Source organism: Polypterus senegalus, chromosome 11 (genome assembly GCF_016835505.1).
Source record: "Polypterus senegalus isolate Bchr_013 chromosome 11, ASM1683550v1, whole genome shotgun sequence".
In the NCBI taxonomy this organism is placed as follows: domain Eukaryota; kingdom Metazoa; phylum Chordata; class Cladistia; order Polypteriformes; family Polypteridae; genus Polypterus; species Polypterus senegalus.
In genome coordinates, this window is record NC_053164.1 from 28639620 (window position 1) to 28658070 (window position 18451).

Genomic DNA, 18451 nt, shown 5'->3' on the forward strand with positions numbered 1-18451 from the left:
GTGGAGTGTACATTTCGGTCTGTGTATCTAAGAGAATTTTTGTCCCATTTGCACATTGTTATTGTGATTGCTTATTAAAGAAATAAAGAAAAATAAACTTGTAACCCTTACGGTGCCTTCAAAGAAAGTAGTGCTGTGCATTTGTTATCATTCAGATAAGTGTGCCAAGCAATAGAATGATGCTAGCTTACCATTTAATGCTGCCAAGACAGGCTTTTGCTGGACTTAAATGTACCGAGAAAACAAATGGGTGGGTTAAAAAAAACCAAAACAAAACATTTTGTTCAAACAACAATAATTGTTGCAAAAGTAACAAAAAGATACATAAAAACATAAGAAAAATAGACCGGACACAAGGTAATATTCATCTGTGGGCAGGATACCAGACGATTAACAGAGTGAAACAGCATGCTTTGTTAATGACCTTTTCTTTACATTTCTATTGTGATTTTCTCACTACTAAAAGCACGTCAGTAAGTCACCACTAATGTGAAGCAACCACCTGGACGACGTAACGGCAGACATCACCACCACACATTAGCTATTAAGAGTTGAAGTGGTGAGAGAGAGAGATAGTCAATTAGAAACAGGGCATGAATAAGGGGGGCAGAATGACTAGGCTGTAGTGGGCAATTTAGCCTGGATATCTGGATACACCCTGCTCTTTACAAAGAATGCCCAGGGTTATTTTATGAACACAGAGAGTCATGATATTGGTTTTACAACTCATCAGAAGGACAGCACCATTTTTACAACATAGTGTTCTCATCACTACACTGGGGCTTTGAGATCCACACGCAGACCACAGGACACACACCCCCTGCTGGCATTACCAGCACTTCTTTCCAGGAGCAACCCAAGCTTTTCCTAGATGATCTCTCTTCCAAGTACCGGCCAGGCCCAAACATGCTTAGCTTCAATTGAATAGTCTGTTTTGAAGTGCATGGTGTACCATATGAACGCTCAACGAACTTAGAATTACAATTTGTACAAAACAAATCTACCCGAATTGTAAGAGTTGTAAGTGATGTGATGCTGACTTTTCACCTCTAGCCTATTGTTTTTATATATTAAAAAAATAGTTATTTTTTAATTGCTTTCTTTGCAGACAAAGTAACAAACCAATAGCGACCTTGCACTTTTCCCCAATTACTTCAACAGGAAACCCATATGAACGCACTTAAGTAGGAAGGTGAAAGGTTGAGGTTTGATAGAGACTAGCATTATTGTGTTTTAGAGTTGCTAACAGTAATCGTGAACAATCCATACTGTCTGATTTTATAATGTATGAAGATCTATTTCAATTATTAAATGCCCAATACCAACTGCTGAATGTTCAGTAAACAGAAGTGACAAAGCGTTGATCTCTGCTAAATGTTATTACTAAAACTGCAAAATAAATGGGACCCACCTGGAGCTCCAAACACTCACCACAAAACCACCCCCATACAATATTTAATATTTCACTCTGTATCTCCTCTAGTTTAGCCAATTAAAACACACACATTTCAAGTTGTACAACCCCTAAAACTCTTAATCCAAATAAGATATTAAAGGGGATGAGCCTATCCCAGCTGCAGTGGGCACAAGGCAGGAACTGAATATGACCGGGGTTCTTTATGTTTGTACAGAACTGTCATTAGCCACACATTAGTTGATTGAGCAGCCCTGTTTTACATCTGGAGACTTTGCAGGATCCCCCCGAAGTTGCTGGATATCATGGGCAGCCTGTACACTGGAACTGTGACGGCTGTGCAGAGTGGAGGCAGAACCTGTGTTTTTCCCAGTTGATTCTGGTGTTTATCAGGGATGTGTTCTTGCTTCTACTCTGTTCAATGCTTGCATGGACTGGATGTTAGACAGAGTCGTGGGGGTCCAGTGGATGTGGGGCATCGGTTGGTGAAGAAAGATTCACTGATCTTGACTTTGTCAACGATGCTGTGATCTTCTCAGAGACAATGGGAGGCTCTGATCAGGGCTCTCGAGGGAGTGAGTGAGGAGTCTGAGTGTCTGAGCTTGCAAATATCCTGGATAAAAACCAGGACTCTTGCCTTTAGTGGCTTCTTAGACACAGCCATCAGCAGTGTGTCTGTCTGCAGAGGGAGTGTCTACATTGTCAATAAGTTTACTTAACTCAGCAGGGATATTCATGTCTCTGGTGACTCTCCTGATATATTTTTGTAAAAGGACGAATGTCAAAGTCTTTAGAGTCCTGGTGCGGGGGGGTAACTGGACAGCGTGTCTCCCTCGGAAGGTTTCCAACCAGGCTCCCAAGCTGTTTAGTCATGTGGAGGGTGAGGTAACGTGCTGTACCAATGCATGCTCCACAACCTGACCTAACCAGTGACATAGTGTGGCTGTTGCAATTTTCCCTTTAAAGCAAGTATTTTTTGTGACCTTTGTAAACCAATTCAGTGAGCAATTGTGAAGTATAGTAAGTACATGAAAAGAGTAAAGTAAGTATAAACTAATAACCTGTAACAGAAGACAGATGCAAATCAACAAAGCTTTTAGTTATTATAGACTGTCTTGTAACAATGTAATATCACAGGGGTACAACAGCAAATGTACATAATAATTAAAGACACAATTTACTTCATAGTTTGTTGTGGCTATATTGCAAAGTTACCCACCTTGTGGAGATTTTTTAATTTGGGTGGTAGGTTATCTCGGATCATTTTCATCGCTTTAAGTGGTGGCTCATTAAAATATGGTGGCTCTCCATCCACCATCTCGATCACCATAACACCTAAAGACCAAATATCAACCTAGAGGAAACAGAGGTATAATAATTTTGGTAATATTATTAGTCAATGAATATACTCGGTATATTAAATCAGATGATTGAGTGTACATTCTTATCAAGTAAATGAATGAATCATTTAGCTCCAGAATAACATTAACCTTTAAATAGCTTCTGCAAGGCAAGATACATTTAAACTATATTCGGGAGATAACACAAAAAATGTTGCACTTAATAAGGTAGATATTAACATACACATTCTCTCATCAATGGAGATATTTTCTCAAACAGAACAAAATTCTTGCAGACATTTCCCTGTAAAACACATACCTCTAAGTAACAGAACTATGTGAGCTTACTAATATATCCATCTCTACAAATGGTCTTGCAGATAGCTACATCTGGAATTGGTTGGACTCACTCTCTCTATCCCCTACAGAATGTTTCAGATCATGACACATTTTTCCTTGATTTACCCCTCTGCTCCACAGTTTAAAGTTACAAATAAAACAATGCAGATGAGAAAAAAGTGCACATAGCACATAGCACATTATCGTAACAACCAACGATTTATACAGGAAAATAATGACTATTAACAAGGTTGCCCAAACTTTTGCATCCCACTGTATATAAATTATATATATATATATATATATATATATATATATATATATATATATATATATATATATATATATATATATATATATATATAAACTGCTCAAAAAAATTAAAGGAACACTTTGAAAACACATCAGATGTTAATGGGAAAAAGAAATCCTCCTGGATATCTATACTGATATAGACTGGGTAATTTGTTAGGAACGAAAGGATGCCACATCGTTTGATGGAAATGAAAATGATCAACCTACAGAGCCCTGAATTCAAAGACGCCCCAAAAATCAGAGTGAAAAATTATGTGGCAGGCTAGTCCATTTTGCCAAAATTTAATTGCAGCAACTCAAAATTGTATGCAGCACTTTGTATGGTCCCCGTGTTCTTGTATACATGCCTGACAACATTGGTGCATGCTTCTAATGAGATGACAGATGGTGTTGTGGGGGATCTCCTCCCAGATCTGGACCAGGGCATCACTGAGCTCCTGGGCAGTCTGAGGTGCAACCTGGTGGCATTGGATGGACCAAAACATAATGTCCCAGAGGTATTCTTTTGGATTTAGGTCAGGAAAAGGTGTGGTAGCCAGTCAATGGTATCAATTCCTTCATCCTCCAGGAACTGCCTGCATACTCTCACCACATGAGGCCAGGAATTGTCGTGCACCAGGAGCCACTGTACCAGCATAGGGTCTGACAATGGGTCCAAGGATTTCATCCTGATACCTAATGGCAGCCAAGGGGCCTTTGTCAAGCCTGTAGCGGTCTGTGTGACCCTCCATGGATATGCCTCCCCAGACAATCATTAACCCACCACCAAACTGCTCATGCTGAATGATGTTACAGGCAGCATAATGTTCTCCATGGCTTCTCCAGACCCTTTCACTTCTGTCACGTGCTCAGGGTGAACCTGCTCTCATCTGTAAAAGCACAGGGCACCAGTGGTGCATCTGCCAATTCTGGTATTCTATGGCGAATGCCAATCGATATATATATATATATATATATATATATATATATATATATATATATATATATATATATATATATATATATATATATATATATATATATATATATATGTGTGTGTGTATATATATGTGTTATATAATATATATATAAGATTCTAAACACACTGCTAAGGCTACACAGAGGTTTTTCAAAGATAAAAAATGGAAAATTCTTGAATGGACAAACCAGTTACCTGATTTAAAGCCAAATGAGCATGGTTTCAATATGCAGAAGAGAAAAATTAAGGGGACGAGACCCTGAAACAACCAGGAAATGAAGATGGCTGCATTAGTGGCATGGCAGAGCATCACCAGAAAAGATGAAGATGATGTCTATGAATAATTGACTTCAGACAGTCATTGTAGGCAAGGGCTATGGAACAAAGTACTAAATACGACAGCTTTAATATAGCATTTAATATACCATTGCTATGTCCCAAACATTATGGTGGCCTGAAATTGGAGTGGACCATGTATAATAAGTGTAATTTCTACATGGTGTGACTGAAATGCATGCAAATACCCTTAAAGTCTGCAATGTGCACCTTAGCCATGTTTGTATTGTTTGATTTATAATTTTAAACTATGGAGTAAACTATGGTAAATCAAGGAAAAATGTGTCTTTGTCCTAAATATTATGGAGGGAAACTATACCCGAGTCTCCCTTTACCCAACTAACCCTTTAAGTACTACATATTAAAAATTGTCATTTGATGATTTTTTTTTCCTGCTTTGATAATAATGTTATTACAAGGGTAAATCAAAAAGTAAAAGCAATTTGAAAATTATGTAGTAACCACAATAGATTGATGCTGGCACAATACAACATTATCTTCATTTCTTATGGGTAGATTAAATACTCTGCCGTTAGTCTAGTTGAAGCCAAGGTCAAATGAACATGGACGCTTTGCTGTGGGACTGCAGCTTTGTTGAACACCACGCCATAAAGAGATTTCTTTGGACAGATGGAATGAAACCTACTGAAATTCACTTAAGGATGCTGGCTTGTGCACATCAGTAAGCTCTTTGGGTACCCATATTGCACAACGTTTACAGTACACCAAGACATCATGCACTATAGTATGTGTAGATTCATAACTGATATCCAAATTTGCAGTAACAGTGGGCAATATAATCCTTTATTCTTCTCCGATGACGGCATTTGCCACATTGATCTGGGCTTGTGTGAGCATTGCTGATGGTCAACCACATCAAGCTTTGTTGGAAGCATTAAATCTTCCCACTTTAAACCTTTCTGCCCATTCATAAAGTTTTTGTTGAGTCATGCTATTTTCACTTTCATATTGAGCCAACATCCTTTAGTGAATTTCATCAGGATTCACTCCCTCTGCCCAAAGAAATCTCACTACAGAAAGTCCATGTTCATTTGACCTTGGCTTCAACTAGCTCAAAGGCAGCACTGTTCTGTGTATGTTTGATCTGCCCATAAGCCCTCACAAAGGTGTTGTACTGTGCCAGCTTCTATCCATTGAAGTTACCACATAGTTTTTTAAACTACCTTCAATTCTGATTTACATTTGTATTACTGCTAAGTTTACATCTAATTTTAAGTACATGAAATGCATGGTTGTATTTTGCATCTTAATATTTATAACTACTTTGTAAATTTCCTTGTTAAAATGCTAACCACCAAAGGCAAAAATAAAGACTGATGACTGATTACCTCTGGCCCATAAGGCAGTCTAGAGATAAGCTCTGGGGCCATCCAGTAAGGGGTTCCTACTAAGGATTTGCGACGTGGCACTTCTTTTGACACTTGAGCACAAAAGCCAAAATCTGAGAGCTTCACCTGAGGAGAAATACCAACAGAAACAGACTTAGAATCTGAATTGTTTCAACATCTAGTATATTTTGCTATTTAGAAAAATCTTTAGAGACAAATTTTAGAACTTACTCTTCCATCATGCGTCAACAAAATTGAATCACTCTTGATGTCCCTGTGAATGACACCTTGGGCATGTAGGACAGAGAGTGCTTTCAATACAGACAGGCATACTGCTGCAATCTGTTCTTCATTCATCCTAAAAAAATAAAGCAACACAAATGTTAATAATTAATTTTTATTAATAGAGTAAATTTGTTTACTATACTCAAGTTTTCAAGCCTTTTTACATTAAAACCACTTGTTTCATACTGCACCTTGTGTGTGTAACAATGTCGGTCAAAGCACCTCCCTCAAGGAACTCCATTACAACCCAAAGTTCATCCCCAACAAGGTAACTCTTGTACATCTCCACCACATTTTCATGCTGGTAGTCCCTCATTATAACAACCTGTGGAGTACATTGAAAAATAATAAATATTATTAATTAAAAATGCTGTGAACGGAAAATGCTGAGTAATAACAACCATAAGTATCGGCCTTTTCAGCTTCATAAAGCAATTTATCAGTAAACAGTGCAAAGTAAATTGTTACCTCTATAGTTAAAATTGGGAAATGACAGTTTAATAGACATTCTCAGGGTCACAGGTGAGGATTCAGCCAGTTACCTTGTAGTTAACAGTCTAAAACCTTAGACACCAGGTCATGGAGCAACTAAATTTCCCTACCTCATTGAAAAGCAGCTCCCGTCTTTGCTGTTTACGCAAGTCCATTTTTTTGACAGCCACTAGCTGACCAGTGCTCTTGACTGTAGCAATGCAGACAATCCCTGTTGAACCTTCTCCAATCTTGATATAATGGTCTAGGTAGGTTCTAGGGTCTCCAGGATCAACAACCATTTGAAGTGCTGCACGAAACTGCTCATGAGAGACACGTTGTGGTTCCCTTTGAGGAGAACGGGTCTGAGGTCCACCTGGAATGACAGGCTGTGTTGATGGCTGAAGCTGAGGTGGATGCACGTTACTGGTGTTAGACTGGCTGTGATGAGCTAGATGAGGTTCTGAGGAGTGGGGCGACAAAGCTGGATGTGAGGAATGATGATGATGGGAATGAGAATCTGACGGTATACCACGGGGCTGTGCCTGATTTGTTCGTCCTGTGCTTCCAACATTACTGCTGCCATTTTTGCTGTTGATTCCACTTGTTGGGCCATTATAAGCAGGGCCTTCAAGTGACCGGCCAGGTTTGAGGTCAACCTGCTAGCAGGAGGAAAATACATTTAAAATATTACTTATTAGATTAAAAATTTTCCAAATAAGTCAATTAACTTGTATGCTTGTTATGTGACTAGCAAAACTTTTAAAAGGCATTAATGTGCTGGTGGTTAATACAAAACTATTTCTAATTAAAAATAAACACCTAAATTCACACTGAAAATGGTCATTGATCACAAAAAGAAAAAAGTATCTTTTTAATTTAGTTAAATAATTGTTTAAATTGTGCAGTTTTTAAAAATCCTGACAAAGGCCATCACTTGACATTTTAACTTACTAAACTTTTGCAATTACTCTAAAGAAAACTGAAGATTCTAAATCTTATTTCCATGTAATTTTATATAACATTACTCATACTTCTTTACACTACCATAAACAAAACAAAACTCACTGACATGGAAGACAAAAACTGGTTTTAAATAGAATTTCACAAAAAGTATTTCATCTCAAATCACAAAAACCTCTTTGTAGTCTACATATTACATTTCAGCAACAATAGTTTATACACAATTAGATAAACTATCATAGTATAAAAGAAGTGCTTCCCTTCTTCAGTCTTAAAAAATTCTTTCAACTAAACAGTAAATCACATACTTGAGGACATCAGTGAAAATGAAATGTAAATGCAATTATCACTTTGACAACCTGAATTAGGTACCCCATGTAACCTTCTCTATTTGAGACTTAAGAGGTTTATTGAGTCTGTCAGACTAGAACGTACCCTTTAGACCTATGATGTACTTTGTTGCTGTGTCTTTTTTGGCAGCATGGTAACTAGAGCAGCACACAGAACTACACATGTGGTCTAAATATTGCATTATAGGCCGATGTTATTGTATTATACTGTATGATTATTATGTTATTATATTATAATATATAGGGTGGTCCAGATCTAATTATGCAATTTTCATTACGCTATAACTTAATTAATTAAGTCTATTACATAGAAAATCGCCCGAAAAATACCGGACCATCAAGAAGTGTGCGAACTGACAACATGAAGAATTGTCTTTGCGCCGAACTGGAATCATCCCCGCATAAATCAAAGTCATCCAGACAATCTGGATCTGCATAATTAGATGTTGACCACCCTGTACTAATATACTCTTGGGGACAAATAAAGTTCTATTTATTTACCTATCTGAGAATAACATCTCTTGATTTATACTCAACACTTATCACAATATAAACGTGTATTTTCATTTTTAATTGCTTCTGCATACTGCTTAGACAATGTGAATTTTGCATTAACGTAAACCCCTAAACTGTTTCTGAGGTTGCTTCCTGGAAGACAGTCTGCCATTCTTATGTTTATAATTAACATTTCTTATAAAATATTAAGTTCTACATGTACACATGATTGCTTGTCCATTTCTAAAGATTGTGCAGGCATTCTTTTTATTCTTTTTGTTGCTCCCTTAGTATATGGTTTCTTTCCAAATTTAGAATCATATACATATTCCACCAATTTACTAACTATACAATAATCTATGTATATAAAATTAGAAAAAGAATCAAACAACAGATCGTGAGGGACTTCACTGATGACCTCAGTCCACAAAAGAGAATGAAAGTATCTGTATTCTCTTATACAGTACATTATTTTCATAAAGGTACTTTATTAATTTATTTCTTATTATAGTTTTCATACTTTTGCATTATACAGAAGACAGACTTGTTAGTCTGTAATAACCTGCATTCATTCTGTCTCCCTTTGTTTAGGCTAAAATTTCATTTGAAACTTTTCATCAGTTATAATATTGTTAGATTTAAGCACAGCTTTTCACAGTGCTGACTGTACAGTTCTACAACACATACTTAAATGTGATGGTGGATTCTCAGACACAGGTCTTCCCAAATTTAGTTCATACTGGTTTCAGTATGTATAGAAGTTTGATGCTAGTTCTTCATCATTTTACATTGAGTAGTTGGATGTGGTGTTATTCAGATGTTCATTACTGGGACTGTAACAGTTTTTATTCTACATATTACTGTGACAACATACAGTATGAAAACATAGTATTTATTGTCATTAGGGTGCAGAAGATACTCAGCTACAAGTTTTAACCATACCTAATGACGTTTCTTAACTATTTGTCTTTAAACATGGGAAAAAGACATTCTATTAATTGACTATTACTTTTTTAACAAAAAGAACATGTATGATGGTTTTGCTTAATCAATCGTCAATTTATATATTATTTTTAACAACAGTCTATCCAACACTTATATTATGGCACAAGCCAAGAAATATTTCTAATATAGGAAAATAACACAGTGTAGAGGGTACAGAGAAGTTAACTTAAGCAAAATTGTCTATTGTAATGCTTAATTCAGTGCATGTTCAAATCATATTATTTGTAGGATTTATTTAATTGAAAACACTGCCACAAAAATGTTTTAAAGGAATAGAATTTATGTCCAAATAACTGCTATTCAAATCTCATTGGCATACTTTTAAGGTTACTTCAACTTCAAAATCCTCCTTATGTTAAATTTTTTAATTGCTTAACAGGAGGTTTATATCCTACAAGATAGATGGACAGACAGATGTATGCATTAATTATTAATCCAAGATGGTGGTGGTCCTCTAAGAATAAAACTACTGTATGAAATCCAGGCTCTGGTCTCAAGGCTCCCAAAGTGGGAAATAATCTGGCTCCTAGTGATGCTCCTCAGCATTTAAATTCAGGCTGAAGCTTCAATTACTTTACAGTATTAAGTCGACCACGCCCAAACTAAAGATGCTGATTATACTGTTATACTGCATCTATGTTTGTGTTTGTTATTTTCTCAAAAGTAAAATCCTGCTAACAATTTTGAATAGTTATTGACCCCCTTATATACTATGGCTCTTCCTTCCTGGTCTCCCGCCATCTCACTTGGTGTCACTGTTGCTTTTTCAAGTTGCTGCTTCTGTTCATGCAATACTCAATCAATATGATAGAACTTTTAGAGCTCGACTGTTTCTATCACATCACACGTCAATCTTATGTTTATACAGCTCGTGACTTTAGTATGTGCCTTAGGGGGCAACTGCTCAAGTCCATAAAATTGTGATTTAGTCTGCTATAAATGACCAAGCAGCTTCCACGGGTTTATTTTTTCCATGACTGCTGTTAACAGGCATTGCTCTTAAATATCTCATGTTTACAGGTGTTTTAGCATAGTTTTTTTTTTTTTTTAACACTTAACCACTGTGATTATTTTATGTTTTCCTATTTAGATTGAAATGTGTTACTATCATCATATCATAGTTTTCAATGTGACAATACTTTGATATGCCCTATACAAGGATAAACCTAATTAATGGTGAACTGTTTCTTATGTAACTTTTTTCTGTTTCATTATGTCTTGGTCTTCTTGTTAGTTTTCGACCATACTTTAAATAAATTCTGTTAGGCAGAATGACAACAGAATCAATGATGTAATCATTTTTTGTGTTAAATTTAATCCTATTTAATCCTGTTAGGCTGTTCCCTATGTTTCTCCCATTGTTGTTGAGACAGACATCTCTATCAAGTTCAGAAAAATGTACAGATTGGCAGATGTAGAATTGATGAAGTTCATCATTGCATACTGTAGATTATAAAGGTCATATAATTCTACATATGTTCCAAGAAAAATTATACACTGCTTCTACCATAATGTTTGCAACTTGTATGATCCATAGTCCATATGGTCTAATACTATTTCTGGTTAAGTGTATAACTGATACTACAAGGTTGTTGCAGGGAACCGGGAAATTTTGGAACTAGGTGTTGGCAACGCTGGGATGTCGGCAATTGTTTGGGACCAACACAACCTCATTTAGAACCCCTTGCCATTAGTTATAACGGAGCAGTGTAGTGTTGAGCATCAAGCGTTCTCTGTAAAAGCCTTTTATAAGGATGGTGATTGTGTGGCTGCTGCGTAAAGGAGATTTTAGCATCATTACCCGTTAAGACATCAAGATCATGTCCCATCTTCTCATGTGATTACAACATGGCTGCGTAATTTTGAAGAGACGGGTTCAGCCTTAAAAAAATAAGTCCCCAGGTGGAGCCACTTTGCATACTGCCTGACAATCGATGGAAGGCATGCCATTTCACGCAACGGTGACATTCCATGGCCTCCAAGATCCACAGATCTCACTCTTTGTGATTTTTTTCTGTGGGGACATCTTATCAGCCAAGTGTACCACACATATCCTGCAACCATTGCTAAACTAAAAGGGATTGAAAAGGAAATCGCTGGCATTCCTCTTGACATGTTACGTCGAGCAATGCAAAATTTCCACAACAGGCTATTATTGAGTGCAATGAATTTTTTTTCACAGAGACTGTATATTAAAATATTATCAAAATCCTATTCCTAGACTTGTGTGCTAAAATCAAGCAACATTAATCTGATTCAATATGTAGTAGAACTAATTTTAAAAAAGCTGACACCTTAGCATTAAGAGATGTTAGAGCTACATGTCTCAAAAAATTAATTGCTATGTTGCTATTATGGGGTGGTATGGTGCAAACAGATTTAGGCAAGGTGCCCAAAAACTCCAGTAACTGGGGCTAAATTAACAACTTGGTCAATGTCTGTAAAGAGTTTCCATGTGTACACAGGCCTTCTTCAAGTACACCTACTCCTCCACCCCAAAGACATTAATTTTAGGTTAACTAACAATTCAAAATCTGCATTAATGAATCTTGGGATGCATTTGTGTGTTTGTTGCATTGGACAACCATTCCATCTGGAGAAGGTCCCTACCTTCCTGCTTAATGCAGCTAAGTTAGCCTTCAGCATCCAGTAAGTTTAATAATATATAATAAGGCGTGTATGTGTGTGTAGGCAATTACTGTGTGGCTTCCTACAATAAGTTATAGGTATATACAGAAACAACAGTTTGTAACATACTTAACAGGTGTCGAGTGCAATCCGCAACAATGGATACACTACAGGTTGCTTCTATAGAGAACATAAGAACATAAAAAAAAAGAAAAAAATATTTTTGAAGTACTCTCTATTTGAATATTGCCATTTATAATATATTTCTACATGTATACTGTAGTAGATGTTGTCATGCTCTGTATGGTCTTCTTTTGGCTGCTCCCGTTAGGGGTCGCCACAGTGGATCATCTTCTTCCATATCTTTCTGTCCGCTGCAACTTGTTCTGTTACACCCATCACCTGCATGTCCTCTCTCACCACATCCATAAACCTTCTCTTAGGCCTTCCACTTTTCCTCTTCCCTTGCAGCTCTATCCTTAGCATCCTTCTCCCAATATACCCAGCATCTCTCCTCTGCACATGTCCAAACCAACGCAATCTCACCTCTCTGACTTTGTCTCCCAACCGTCCAACTTGAGCTGACCCGCTAATGTACTCATTTCTAATCCTGTCCTTCCTCATCACACCCAATGCAAATCTTAGTATCTTTTACTCTGCTACCTCCATCTCTGTCTCCTGCTTTCTGGTCAGTGCCACCGTCTCCAACCCATATGACATAGCTGGTCTCACTATCGTCCTGTAGACCTTCCCTTTCACTCTTGTTGGTAGTACCCGTTTGTCACAAATTACTCCTGACACTCTTCTCCACCCATTCCACCCTGCCTGCACTCTCTTTTTCACCTCTCTTCCACAATCCCCATTACTCTGTACTGTTGATCCCAAGTATTTAAACTCATCCACCTTCGCCAACTCTACTCCCTCATCCTCACAATCCCACTGACCTCCCTATCATTTACACACATGTATTCTGTCTTGTTCCTACTGACCATCATTCCTCTCCTCTCTAGAGCATATCTCCACCTCTCCAGGGTCTCCTCAACCTGCTCCCTACAGATCACAATGTCATCAGCAAACATCATAGTCCACGGGGACTCCTGTCTAATCTTGTCAGTCAACCTGTCCAACACCACTGCAAATAAGAAAGGGCTCAGAACTGATCCCTGATGTTATCCCACCTTCAGCTTGAATGCATCTGTCACTCCTACCGCAGGCCTCACCACAGTCACCCTTCCCTCGTACATATCCTGTACAACTCTTATGTACTTCTTTGCCACTCCTGACTTCCTCATATAATACCACAGCTCCTCTCGAGGCACCCTGTCATATGCTTTCTCCAGGTCCACAAAAACGCAATGCAAATCCTTCTGGCCTTCTCTAAACTTCTCCATCAACATCCTCAGAGCAAACATTGCATCTGTGGTGCTCTTTCTTGGCATGAAACCATACTGCTGCTCACTAATCATCACCTCACTTCTTACCCTAGCTTCCACTACTCTTTCCCATAACTTCATGCTGTGGCCCATCAATTTTATTCCCCTGTAGTTACTACAGTCTTGCACATCCCCCTTATTCTTAAATATTGGCACCAGTACACTTCTTCTCCACTCCTCAGGCATCCTCTCGCTTTCCAAGGTTCCATTAAACAATCTGGTTAAAAACTCCACTGCCATCTCTCCTAAACACCTCCATGCTTCCATAGGTATGTCATCTAGACCAACGGCCTTTCCATTTTTCACCCTTTTCATAGCTGTCCTTACTTCCTCCTTGCTAATCCGTTGCACTTCCTGATTCACTATCTCCACATCATCCAACCTCTTAAAAAGAAAATCTTATCAAATATATATACTTTTAGGCTTAAGCTTTCTCAAAGTTAGAGGTTAGTTGTTTGACAACTTGCCGTATCCTTAAGCATGTACATATACTTACTTGGTTGCCAGCTACCCTGCCAGAGTCCGTTTCTGCCCGTGGGTAAGTATTAAAAGGCCGACCCGACTGCTGAGTGGTTTTAATAACCCCATCAGTCACAGGAAGATTAGGAGTACGAATATTTGGTCCAGAGAGTGGTCGTTTGTCCCTGGGTGATTGAGGGCTAGTTTCTGGGCCAGTATATGAGGATTTGGGCCTTTTGTCTGGTGCAGTGTCCCTTTTACCTGCGCGTTCATCTTCCTGTAAATGATGATTATAAATACTCGCTTCTCTGTCTGATCTTTCTTTTCTGCCACTGCCTCCTTCGCTTTTAGAATGAACATTTTGAGGGGGTGGTGGAGGACCTCTGTCATAGTTCCAACTTGGTTCCTGTCCTCGAGGCTGCTGATGGGGTCGGTGCTCTTCCCCTCGATGAGACTTGGGAGGTTTATGAGATTGTCCATGACCTTGCTTGTCCCTTCCCACTTCTTTGTCTGCCTGTTTGGGCCGCTCTTTTTGTCGATCATGACCTCCTTTATGCCCCTCTCCTGGAGTCCTGGAGTGAACGTCACTGACTTGAGTTCCATTTTCCTGGCCAGTAGAAGATGAGGAGTCTCGGCGGGGCTGTGAAGGGGGGCTTCCCCGTCTAAGAGAGTTGGAGCGTGTTACAGACATGGTCTCAAACTCATCTAGCAGCCAGGTCAAAGAGCCATCTACGCCAATTTTGCTGCCACGAACAATCATCTGAAAGGCAAAAAAGGCAAGAGTTCCATTAAATATGATATATGACACAGCTGGTAGGACTACCAAATCACAGCAACTGAACTGTGGTCCCATTATCATCGGAGACACCTTGTGTGGAGTTTGTTTCTCATGGATCCTTTTAACAACACAATGATCTGATATCAATGCAGTAACCAACTCTTAACTTCCCTAGTGCTAAAGAGCAAGAGAGCAGGAACTCTTTTGCTTTACGATGGCCTAGTATCTTGCTAGTTCCTACTCTGTGCATGTATTTGCCAAAACAGGCTTTGGTTCCTCATGGTCTTGCTATAAAAAGTTAGCATGCATGATGGAAAAACAGATACTATACATAAATATAGACTGTAACACCGTTATGTAATCTTTAGAGCAGGGGTGTCAATACTTAAGTTTCTGGATGGCTACAGTGGCTTCAGGTTTTTGTCCCAGCCACTAACTAATAATGCTAATGGAGCACACTGTGATGCCTTGATTTTAAAGGACTTCGATTTTAGATGTTTCATTTTTTTTGGCCAGCAGTCAAATAACAAAATGCAACGAAAGCCAACAGATGACCAGGCTAACTAAGATCTAAATTTCACCCGTCTCTTTTCTACAATATCAGTCTCAATTAAATATATTTTAAAAGAAAAAAAATGAAGGTCTTAGAAACATTGATCAGCTCTGATCTTGAAAGCATTTGGTTGGCAATCTCAGAAAAAAGAAAATCAGTTTTGGAAATGACTGGGGTAGAAAAATGAGAACACTTAACAAGTCATAGAATTAAATAACGGGTTTTGTTTGACTGCTAAATCAGAAACTGACTGACGTAAAAATTAGAGTCCCTCCAGCAGTGTTTGAATTAGTTGGTATTTTGATTGGCTTACTTTGCATGTCTTAATTGTTCCGCTGCCATTTAAGGGGGGAAAAACAAATTAAGCAAGTCAATTATAACTAAGACAGAAGAAAAATTTTAAATTTGCAGCAGTAACTGCTTAGTAACTAAGAAAGTGTCTGGAATGAAAACATACAGCAACTGTGCTCTCCAGGATCCGAGTCTGACACCCCTGCTTTACAGCAATAAAAAAAATTGGGAGTGTGGTCCCCTTGACTTTCTCATACACTGAGATAGAAAAAAAGGTCATCAGAACCACTTCCAGTTGTGTAACATTTCTCAAATATCATGTCTTTGTTTCTCATCATAATTAGTTGATAAAATCGATACACAATCATTTATCTCTATTTATAATCAAACTTTATATTAAAATATTTTCGCAGTTAAGGAGGTGGTGGACTTTTTTCAATATTACATATGCATTACCTGGATTACATGCAAAGTAAAAAGAGTTACAGTCACCTAAAAAATAGAAAAATTATTAGCATTATATAATATTTGTTGCAATAAATTGCTTTAGGTAAAACTGCATTAACTACATTTAATTATGATAATGATGGTGGAAATAAATAAATATAAATATATATATATATATATATATATAAATATATATATATATAAAAATTAAATGTATTACCAGGAACACAACGGGGACATAGTAGCTTATTATTTAAATTACATCTTTATACTTACATGGCATGTTCAATTTTTACATGTTATTGTTAAACTGATGATGTATAAATTAAAATAAAATTAATAATAGTTATTGAAAGAATATGCATTATATTGAATACAGTTTTTAATATCATGTACAGATTTATATTTCCATGATTCAAAAAATTCAGATGGTTGTTTAAATAAAATACTACTTCCGGTTCAGTAATTTTTCTCAAATTTCATATCTGTTTGCGTATTATTATAAATATCTATACAAAATTTTAATCATCTATCTGTAATTATAATCATAGTTTACTTGAACATTCGCTAAAGTATTCAGTTAAAGTACCACTTCCAGTTGCCAGAAGTGATCCAAAGGTTGGTAGGATTCCTTATTTTTAATATAAAGCAGGTGTACAAAATCTCATTGACCAAGGTCAAAGTGTTTGAGTTATCGTGTTTACACACTGACAGACAATTTCAAATATGGTATTTTTGGACTCGGGAAGGTCTAAATCTTCAAGATTCATCAAAATCTCGAGGTCAAATTTTTTCACAATTCCTGCATTTTCTCTATGATAAATAAATATGCCAACCCAGATGTGACACCTTCTGTACCACATGGACTCGTTTAACACCCAGCTTTCTATCATCGAGTACACCTACCTATTCAAGAAGAGATTCTTCTGCATAAAAACAACCCATGTTGGCCCATAGCTTTATATCAGAATTAATCAAAATTTAACTTACTGTGACCAGCTGTTCCAGTTCTGCTTAGATCCTCACAGCATAATATTCAGAATTTGATTACAATGGCAGCTTTAGTAATGTCTTCTAACACCGATTTTTCTTTTATTATTTGCAGTTTTATAATACGACCAGTACTGAAATAAAGATAGTCTAGGGCTTAAATATGAATGAGAAAGTAAACTAGGCATGGGTGATATGGCCTGAAATCCAGATCATGGTATAATAAAAATTCTGATGGTTTTGATAGATAGCGATGTAATGTATTGGTATATAGTTTCCGTTTGTTAACAAAAATTGTAAAAACGATTAATGTAATTAATAACATGATTCATTTAATTAACAGATACATGCTGCTTACCCGTCAAAACTTTTGCTAATGTTGTGCAGATACTCAGATGAAAGATGATACTCTCTTTCTCTCTCTCACTCATTCGTTTGTTACCTCATGCCATCCAAGCGAACCCCCGGTTTTCAAATTTGCCTTCTGGGACAAGCTACCAGAGCCTCACCATTCGGTCCCCCCCACTTCAGGAGCAGCTTCTTCCCCCAGGCCACAATGTCACTAAATCCCCCAGCAACCTGATCTTGCCTGCCCTAGATCAGCTATACCCATCTGCTGTTTAAAATATAATTGTGCTGTACATTACTTTATCTTAACACTTGCCTTATTTACTATATTTATTTCATTAGGTTATCTTCTGCTACTCTTATTCACTATATTTTTTATATATCACCACATCTGTGGCACAAGAATTTCACTATGCTCTTGCAAAGTACGTGGCAATAAAGTTCTCCATTGTCTCATAGACGTTTATGCACAAAACATTACTTTTAAGACGCTAATGTTCAGACACAAAAAGAGGTTTCCGATTTCCATCTGCATACAGGTTGTGGGTTTTATAATTAAATGTGTTTGCAATTGTTCTAATAATTTTACCACACCAGTAAAAAATTGTCTCAAAATTCATACTAAACTGGTATATCACCCACTACTACAAACTATTTTAGTAATGTTAAGCTTTCTGCATTAAGTTTATTTTTTGTTTTAACAATCTGGACACATTAATTTGAACAAACCCGAAAGAATACATTTCACCAGGGAAAGCTAAGCAAAAATAAAGTAAGATATTCACAATAATATCTTGTTCAATCAATCATGGTCCATACTACAAGCTTTCATTATATATGAATACACTGAAATTCAAGACATTTTAGGAATTAATACTTTATTAGCAACTGTACAGTATTTAGA

The 18451-nt window shown here is 37.2% G+C and overlaps 1 protein-coding gene across 5 annotated transcripts in view; it reads right to left on the bottom strand.

The window, feature by feature from the left end:
- pak4 (p21 protein (Cdc42/Rac)-activated kinase 4) overlaps positions 1–18451 on the bottom strand; it is a 130906-nt gene that overhangs the window by 13379 nt on the left and 99076 nt on the right. For 4 of the 5 annotated variants that reach the window (XM_039768250.1, XM_039768251.1, XM_039768252.1 and 1 more), the window contains 6 exons: positions 14178–14900; positions 6939–7469; positions 6528–6661; positions 6283–6409; positions 6052–6177; positions 2634–2768 (listed from right to left, as the gene is read on the bottom strand). In XM_039768250.1, the coding sequence (XP_039624184.1) occupies positions 2634–2768; positions 6052–6177; positions 6283–6409; positions 6528–6661; positions 6939–7469; positions 14178–14900 (1776 nt within the window). The remainder of the gene's footprint in view (positions 1–2633; positions 2769–6051; positions 6178–6282; positions 6410–6527; positions 6662–6938; positions 7470–14177; positions 14901–18451) is intronic. The other variant, XM_039768253.1, reaches the window with a different exon arrangement.